We start from the raw sequence: 10,346 nt of genomic DNA on the forward strand, positions 1-10,346 counted from the left end.
AGAGTTGAGCTAGAATACTATCGATAGCAAACGGGCTCCGTTGCCACCCATTTGTTTTCGATGATGGAGCCTCCAAATCGACGATCGGTACTGTCAAACATGATCTATATCACTTGAAGTGTCTAGAAATCAAATTTCATACATTTTCGATATTGTTTTCTTATCAATCGAGTGGACACAAAAATGAGCGGCTAAAAATAAATATTTTTTAAAAAATGATGATAGGAGTCTTGTAATCAAGATCAAGAGTATATATCTTGTTTTAAATAGTTTAAAGAATTTTCTAATAAAAATTCAATTGATTTGGATATCTTCATGCCGTTAAACGAGAAAACGCCTCATATCGACTATTAAAATTACAAATTTTGAAAACCTGTGATCATTAGGCAAATGATGTTGAAAAGATTTGAAATTTGATTTCTAAACACTTCAAGTGGTATACATCATGTTCAACGGTGCCGATCGTCGATTTGGGGGCTCTATCATCGAAAACAAATGGATGGCAACGAAGCCCATTTGCTATCGATAGTATTCTAGCTCAACTCTCTCTCTCTCTATATATATATATATACACATACATACATACATACATACATACATACATACATACATATATATATATATATATATATATATATATACACATACATATTTGAGAGATAGGTAGCACGCTATCCGCTTCGTTTATTTTATTTAAAAATAAACTTAGCTGACAATGTGAATCAACTAGGATTCGAACTTGGGACCTCGGGTACCAACCACAAAGCCCTTTGCCACTTGCTCTAGGGATGGTCAGTATGATCTCTTATATTTCAATCACAATCTATTTTCTATTCTATGAAATTATTCGTGTTATAGACTCTCACTAATTGGACCCTGATGTCCTCATTAGGCTTAAATCGTGAAATTATTGAGACATTACAAACTCCCTCCAGATAGACTCCGACATTCTCGTCAATCCTAAACTTAGTCACATATATAGACTAGAATTACTATGCAATGTGATATTCTAGTGTAACCACACATATAAACCAGAATTAGCAAGCGATGTGAGATTATAAAGATGGCTCTTGTGAATTTAATAAGTGGCTCTCACCAAACTCTCCACTAGAATTACCTGGCAATGTGGGATTTTAGAGTAATCATATATATAGACCAAAATTTGCAAGAGAAATGAAATTTTAGAGGTAGCTCCTGCGGGTTTAAGATGTGGCTCATAACTAATTCATGGTTTTAGAGACAGCTCCTGTCGGTTTAAGAGGTGACTCACATTATCTAAACCTAATCACACATATAAACCAGAATTACTAGACAATATGATATTCTAGAGCAGTCACACATATAGCCAAACATAGTAGGCAATATCAAATTTTTGAGGTGGCTCTTGTGAATTTAAAAAATGGCTCCCACCAAACTCTAGATTAAAATTATGGGGCAATGTGAGATTTTTGGATAATCACATATATATACCAAAATTAGAGAATTAGCAGACGATGTGAGACCAAAATCACATATATATACTTAGTTCACACATATAGACTAAAATTAGAGAATTAGCTGGTGATATTAGATGATTCTATTGGTGGCTCTCAGAGAATTAATAGACATAACCTAAACCACCAGCTCAAAATATTTAAATTCAGTTATTATTATTAGAATCATAATCTCTTATATTTCCAATCGCAATTCTATTTTCATCCAATATAAAACTATTGAGGTGTCACACAAATACACAAATTAAGTAGGAAATATTGATAGCATAGCGAAAATATATGAAGTAAAGAGACCAGTGTGAGTAAATAAATACCATATACGAATACATACAACTTGTAAGTAACATACTATAAATGTACACACATACATGAGAGAAAATAAGAAGGCGCTGCACAATATACAAAAAATAAATACTCGAACATTTATGTCATTTTAAATATTTGCGTACATTATAAATATTGAAAACATTGCATGAAAAAAGAAAGGAAACAGAAAAAAAAAAAAAAAACAATTTCCCTCTATAGAACGGGTACTTATTTTTTGAAAAAAACATTTTTAAACAACTTCTCTATATAGAAGTAAAACTTTAGACTTAAAATCTTATTTCTATTTTTCCGCTGAATTAGAAACTTTTTATATTTTCTATTTATCAGGTGAAAAATACAGCTGGAAACACAATTAAAAGCAAATCCCAAACAATTACACACTCATTTTTTTTTGTTTTGTTTTGTACTTTTTTCTTCTTTTTTTTTTTTTGAGATAGAATGCCATAGGTAATTTTCATTAGGATAAACTTTAATTTGCTCCCTGTAGCTTAGATTATTTTTACTTTATTACCATATAGTTTAAAAAATTATATTCAACTATTCTATAGTTTAACTCATTTTTACTTTGTCATTCTATGGTTTAAAAATTATACTTAGCTATCATGTGTTTATCAAAAATCTTATTTTAATCTTTTTTTTTTAAGTTATGTTGTTTGTATGACAGAAAGTGAATAACGTAAAATCGAAGGTTTGATAAATAATTTAATATTTTTTCTCTCACTTTTCATTTTATAATTTACTTTGGTATGATGTCATTTTTAAGAGTTTAAGTTTCGATCACAAGTAAAATTATAACGAAGCAAACAATAAAAATAAATATTTATGATCAAAAATTACTTCATACCAAACTTTTTTACTTATTTTTTATGGATTTTTTTTTAATATGTAGCCCACTCAAATTTTTCTTTTTTATAAATAATCATAGCAAATTTATATTTGCATATATAATTATCTTTTTATCACGCGATAACCATGTTGACAATTTTAAATTGAATATGGTGATTCAATCACCGTATTTATATTCACATTTTAATCTATTTTTTTAATATAGAAATAATAAAAAATATAAAAAAATAAATCATCGAGTTAAACTTAAAAACGCCACCTAAACGATCGTCTGATAATAAAAGTATTATTTATGCAAATATATATTTATGGGACCATGATTTGTATCACCCAACCACCATCTACACCCGGGACAATTTTAGGCCCCTCCAACTAATTCCACTTATGAGCCTAGAGCATCAACTTAATACGAAACACACAAATTAAATATTATACGATCTGTATTATCAACGTAATAAATTAACCTGCTATGGCAGATTATATTTAGCGGCGCCGATCATCGATTCAGATGGTCCGTCGTCATCGAGAACGACTCTTTACTCGAGTAACAAAAACAAAAACCCAAGTAAAAAAAAAAATAAAAAGTAAAAAAAGGAAATGGAAATGCAATTCCAGTTTTAGGGGATATATATATATATAAATATAAATATATATATATATTAATAATTGGCTTTATGAATTTACCCTTGTACCCCTCCGAGCTCCTGGAAGAGCAGCTTCTTGAAAGTCGGCAACGTGTCGGGCTCCAAGGAGACGGCGACGGATACGCCGCCGACTTTACCGGGGCTGCTCATCAAGTACACGAAGCCGGCGTAGTACATGAGCGCGGGGCCCATGAAAACGGGCTCGCCCCAGCCGAAGTCGGCGTCGTAAATGGACATGCCCATCCAGCTGATGACGCGTAAGTCGTTTCCCGGTAACCCACTTCGGGGGAGCCGATCCATGTCGACGGCGTCCAGGTAGTCGACGAGGGAGCGCGCGTAGTCGTCGCCGGGGCTCGTGGCGGCGCGGAGGCGGCGGGCGACGGAGCCTAGCGGGGCGTCGGCGAGCTCGCCGGCGGCGGCGGCGACGGAGGTGCGGAGGACGGCGTTGCCGAAGTAGTTGGGGGGGAGCGGCGGGGCGAGGCGCGCGCGCACGTCGACCATCGTGTAGAGCCGCGTCTCGGCGCCGCGCGCGAGCCCGCGCGCGGCGCACACGCACCGCCACACGTGCGCCACGATCGCGCGGAACGCCGACACCCGCGCGCCGCCGCCGCCGCCGCCGCCGCAGCAGCGCGCCTTGAGGGCGTCGACCTGGGCCTGGGAGAGCCTGAGGATGGCGCTGGCGTAGGGCGCGGGGGTCGACGACCGGTTGGGGTTGGGGCTCGAATTAGGATTAGGGTTGGGGTTAGGGTTAGGGTTAGGGGTGGGCTTGTACTCGGGGTGGTCGAAGAGGACGACGGGGGGGGAGCGGGCGCGGAGGAGGGTGTGGTCGAGGAAGGGGGGCGGGGGGAGGTCGGCGCCGCCGCCGCCGCCGCGCGCGATGGCGGACCAGGTGGAGATGAAGTGGAAGGCGCTGCGCGCGTCGATGACGGTGTGGTGCATCGCCGTGCCCAGCACCACGCCGCCACACTTGAGGTACGTCACCTGTTCGATCAAATGCCCCACTGATGAGTATCCTCACTTTTTCTTTCTTTTTTTTTTTTGTTGCAGTAAAAAAAAATTAATTTAATCCAGATCTGTGCAAATATAGTAAATGACGTATATATTCCTATAAAGTTTAACTTTTATATATTGTTCCTATAAAAATTCTGGTGTTTTCAAATATATCACTGTCGTTAGAATCCGTTAGAAAATTTTAACTAATCATAGATTAAATATTTAATTCTGGTTAGTTTTTGATATTTTTACCCCTTTATATTATATTGTTATGACTTTCAGAAAAATATATTTGTAATTGCAAAATTAAAAATATAAACAGTTCTCTAACGATAATAAAACAGAGTGGCATATTTGAAAATATCGTAGACTTTTATAGAAATAATATATAAAAGTTGAACTTTGTAAGAATATATTTGTCATTCACTATATTTACGGAAATTTTTATGAAATTAAGTCAACAAAAAAATTCAGTTTGTGTGCTTTTAAAAGTACATAAATAATGCTTATTGGTTTTTTAGTTTTTAAATATGACATTATTTTATCTACTGCCGCTAAGGGGGCGTTTGGTTCCCCGTAAAAATGGTCGGAAAAATTTTTTTCAGTGGAAAATCATTTTTCTAGCGTTTGGTTCGACGTAAAAAAATTGTACAGGAAAAATTATTTTACATATTTCATGTAAAAGCCAGCTTTTTTGCGTATTTCGCCGGAATCTCGACGGAAAACGAAAACTATCGCGGGGTCATGGGCTCCCGTTCCTCAGCCGGTCCAGGAGCCACCCATGTAAGGAGCCCTTGCTGTTACCCGAGCGACATTTCCTGCAGGAGGCCGCACTCACACATCGTTATATATATAGTAGTAAGTCAACTTAATAGTGAACCTCCATAGGGTATCTTATATATATTTTATATATATCTATATATATATGAGTTGGAACTGGGCTACTATTATTTTTAGCAAAATCCCATTTTGGCTATCAGTTTTTTAGCCTTTGGATCAACTCTTTTCAATCCATTTTAACCATTGGATTTTAAAACTATAATCCAGCTGGGGACCATTCACCCTAGGGGACACTGAACTCTAACACGACCTAATATCATCCTGACCGTCTAACAATTTTTATCCAAAGATTAAAAACTTGATAGGCAAAAAGGCATTTTACTATTAATAGTGATCCAGACCAATTCTAAATATATGTATATATATAAATATATATTAAGTATATATAATATATATATATATATATATTATTATACTATTATATTTAAATATATATATATTATTATATATATATTATAATTTATATATTTATTATATAATATATTTTAAATATATCTTGTTTATAAATATAAATTATAATAATTAAATATATTATGATAATTATTATATATTAATAATATATAATATATATAATAAAAAAAAAAAATTTTTTTTCCTTTCAACCAAACAACTGGTACGGAAAACAATTTTTCTTTTCCTACAAATCAAACACAAACAACGTAAAACCTTTTTTTAACAAGCATTATTTATTTACCGTTAGAAACACTGCTTGGTTTTGGCAAATTTGAATAGAACTTTATTTAAACTATAAACAATTATGATTTGACTGTCGAGTTTTTTGAAAATTTATTTTTTCTTTTGATTTGTTTGGTTAAGATCATTTGATGGCTCGTCAGATATAAAATTTAAGCTAATTATTTATTATAATAAATTAATGACTATACAAATTATATAAAATATGCTAATTAAATTTCTAAAGATAAATAAAATATTCAAAATTTGAAAATAACGAGTCATTAATTGAGTCAAATTAAATAAATTAAAAAATTTGGTATTGCAATTAAATTTTTTTAAAAGTTAAATAGTCAGGTCAAAATGTGTAATAGTTAAGTTTCATGCAATTTTATCTTTAGGTAGGTATTACTTTTTGTTTATTATTATTATTATTATTATTAGTACTATGTAGCCTCCTCCTAGAACCTCTCCTTTTCAAAATTAAAACACCATTTTATAACAGTTTAAGTTTTTGCAGATAAACCATCGAGACAAATATTTAAGTTTCACCAAATTCCTAATTTTTTTCTATATTTTGAGCCTAAAAAATATATATATATGAAATCTCAACTTCGGACACGAAAAAGCATTGAAATATACATGATAACATAGCGATTTTTTTAAGTTAACTTTTTAAAAATAAAAAATAACTTCGTAAAATAATTAGTTAAATACATACAAATAATCACAGAAGTTTGAACTCTCTGACCTTATAGTTATATTTGGCCCTAGGATTTACCTGCTCAGTAACCACCAAAACTAGTGGTGGTTTGGTTAGGGTTTCCAACGTCACCCAACAACAAAAGGAGATAGATATTATGATGGGTTTCATTCACAAAAGTCCACCAACTTCTACCGAATTGAACTTTGGCCCACCCCCACTCACTTCATTTTCATTTGAAAAGAAAGGACCACTAACTTCTTTTTTCTACTTACTGCAATTTGGCCCATATATAATGATTGCTTTGTTGAGAGGAAAACTCCCTATTTATTTATGGAATTTCATAAATACCCTTTCAAATTGTAAAATATTCTTGGTGCTCTTATATATGTTGAAAGATTTTAAGTTTGGAGTGTTATATATGTTTGAAATTGCACCTGCACATAAACTTTAAATTTTGCTACAAAAAGTATGATTTGATTTTAAAAAAATTACTTGTAGTGGTTACTAATTACAATAAAAAAAAATATAATTTAATGATGTTTTTTGCACTAATAAGATGAAGTTAGTGGACCAAAATGCTAGTAGAAGAACAAAATTTAGTAGTAGTAGTTTTTTTTTTTTTTTAAATGATTGTAGGAGATCAGTTTATGACCTGCAGCATGAGGAGAATGCACGGCGGATCGGGGGAGCAGGCCGGCGGCACGAAGAGATCGCGCATCGCCGTCGACGGCGCGAAGTCGTTGAAATCGTCGAGCGCCGCGTCCGCCCGCGCGACGACGAAGAGCGCGCCCTCGGCGGTGCAGCTGATCTCGACGCGCCCGTCAACGGGGTAGAACCTGACTAGGGCTTTTGCCAAAGCCGTCTTAAGAACATCCTCAGAGAAGAAGTCTGAGTCCCCGTTAGGGCGGTAGAAGTAGACGGTCGGGGTGTACCCCCGCCGTGCCGCGAGGTCGAGGTTCGAGGACCATATCGGGTCCTTCGGCGTCGCCTCGCTCGGCGCGACGAGCTCCGACTTGATCACCTCCACCACCACCATTGTTATGTGTATATGTATATATCTCTTTTATGTGTCTATCTCTATCTCTTATCTATATATATATATATGTTAATTTTCTCTCTATATGTAGATGTGTGTGTTGGTTGTGGTGGTGGTGTGTATTGGTTTATAGAGTAGAGTGTTTATTTATAGAGTGTTTTGGGGTGGGGGAGGGGAAGGTGGGGGGATGGAAAGAGTCAAATATTTGGAGTAATATAAATGGGAAAAAAAAAAAAAAATGAAACTGTTTTTTTTATTTTTTTATTTTTATTTTTTTATTTTTTTAACTTTTTGTTATTATTGCTAGTGATATTAATAGATCCTAATTTATTAGTGACAGAGATGTTTTAAATTTGGTCATTATGTATTGAATGATTTTAATTAGATTTAGTGAACTTGATATGTAACCAAAAATACACAATTAATTTTATATTTCGATCTGTGTTTATAACTTGCTTAGTCAAACTTCATAGGAGAATTCATTCTCACACAACTTTAGGGTTTGTTTGGTTTAACATAAAATTATGAAAAATATTTTTTTATCAAAAAAAATTTTTGGTGGAAAATATTTTTTAACCAACATAGGGGAGTATTTACAGTATCTTTCATTATTAAGGGTTGCTTGTGCAAAAACTCAAATTAAACCACTCTTTAACTCAGGAAGTGACATAATACATGATTAATCCAACAATTTCTCTGCTGATAACACTTGCATTTGACTCATTATTTTTGTAATACATCGTAACATGGCGTATTGCATGTTTATTTAATTTTGTTATATTATGTATAATTTCTATTCTATATGCATATACGACCAAATACGATAAAAATACGATCGTATACTAAAAATATTTTTTTTTACTTAAATAAATTTCGAAAAAAGTAAATATTTCTATCTCACTTTATCAAAAGCACTTATTAGTGGAAAGCATTTGGAGCTTTGTTGGTGTTGTTAGTACCCATTAAATGGATTATATATGGTAGGGGGAAAAAAAGCCAAAGATGTACCTAAAGCACACTTTGGGTTCGGGGTTAGGGGTGGAATAACCCCTTAGTCCCGAAGTTATTTTCAAACACCCAATTTAGAGCGTCGGGTTAGCTCCACTACTCTAATCAAACAAAACACTATTTTATCTATTATCCTTCTTATCCCGCCTATTCCAATCAAACACTATTTTACCTATATCTGGACTAAACCAAATTCTTAACCAAACACAAAATTACTTTAATCCCACCTTAACCCTGACCTTAACTCTATCCCTGAAATAACAAATTTTTACTTAACCCCGAACCAAATGGTAGCAAAGAGTTTTTTTGTTTTAACCCCGCTTTCGGATATTGTTTTTTTTTTTTTTTTTCTTTTTTGGCTCTTTCTCTCTTAAAAAGAAAAGTGAATAGAAAAGAAAAGGGAGTAGAGTTATTCTTTGTCTCAAAGTTTAGTTAAAATAAGGCAAAATTTAATTAAAGTGTTATCTGAATGAAGTTAGTGAAATGGGGAAGCAAAAGTTTCAACTTTTGGATTTTAACCTAATTATTCTTTGGAAGGCCTTAGACCTCTATTGTCACATCAATAATTTGGAATCTTTAAGACAACTATATTTAAGCTATAACTTTTATATCGGCCGTTTCTTGTGCAAATACTAAAAAACTAATTTGTACAAAAGATTTTAAATTCGAAGTCTAATAACTTCACATTTTCAATTAAGTTTGTTTCTTAAAAAACTGGCAAGTTGCACGTTTTGTCCTCGAACTATGTCGTGGGTGATATTTTGATGCTCAAACTTTATTTTGTTATAATTTTTGACTCAAATTTTCAATCAAAATTTACAACCTAATTTAGTTAAAACAATTATGAACATTCGAATATGAAATTGCGACAAATAAAATTTAAAACTAAAGTATTATCTGCCTCATAGTTTGAGGGCGGCCTAGTTTGAGACCCACCCGCGCAATTTATCCTATAAAAAGAAAACAAATAGCATACTACTTTCTCAAAAATAATTTTTATATATTAAAGCACCAAAATGACTTGAAAACCCACATCAAAACAAATTCCAACCAAAACTAGCGAGGATTCAAAAGGAAAATGCTTTGGATAACACTTTAACTAATACCCAATAATTTGCATCAAATTAGACGTCATTAAACTGTATTTCTAAATCTAACTAAGAGTTTGTGAGTGTATATATTAAGGAATGAGAGAATCGGTCTGGAATATTACCCCGCAAATGAGCTCCGTTGCCCATTCATTTGTTTGAATATTAGAGCTCCAAATCGGATATCGTATCGTTGAATTTATATCTTATACCACCTGAATAAATCTAAAATTTATTTAATAACAATACGAAATGTCAATCGTGATTTAAAGACTATATCTATCTTATTCTATTAACTACATTAAAAATGGAGGTGTTGGGACCTTCTAGAAGGACAGTGTCCCCCCACCTCCTTGTCTCTCTCCTTTTAGTATACACAACACACATATATATATATTATATATATTAACAAATTTAAAATTTGATATTTTTAAATTTTAAAGTTTTAAATTTTAATTTAATATTTTATATTTTAAATATATAATATTTATTTCTTTTCTCTAAATTAAACTTTCATAATTTAAATTTAAATATTTTTATATAACTTTTTATTTAATTAATATATTAGACTTATAAAACTATATAAAAATATAAAAAATACTATAATATTAAAAAATAATTTATATCCGCAGCAATCGCGCGGGTAATTCACTAGAATATATAGAGCGGCTTACTATACTATCTATAGTACGG

The 10,346-nt window shown here is 33.2% G+C and overlaps 1 protein-coding gene across 1 annotated transcript; it reads right to left on the bottom strand.

Moving 5' to 3' along the window:
• LOC109725321 (hydroxycinnamoyltransferase 4-like) lies at positions 3,070-7,724 on the bottom strand. The gene is made up of 2 exons (XM_020254469.1): positions 7,174-7,724; positions 3,070-4,291 (listed from the first exon to the last, which is right to left on the bottom strand). Exons 1-2 carry the CDS (start codon positions 7,555-7,557, stop codon positions 3,347-3,349), a joined length of 1,329 nt encoding a protein of 442 aa, XP_020110058.1. The 5' UTR covers positions 7,558-7,724; the 3' UTR covers positions 3,070-3,346.

The sequence above is a fragment of the Ananas comosus genome, linkage group 20, assembly GCF_001540865.1.
Source record: "Ananas comosus cultivar F153 linkage group 20, ASM154086v1, whole genome shotgun sequence".
Classification (NCBI taxonomy): Eukaryota; Viridiplantae; Streptophyta; class Magnoliopsida; order Poales; family Bromeliaceae; genus Ananas; species Ananas comosus.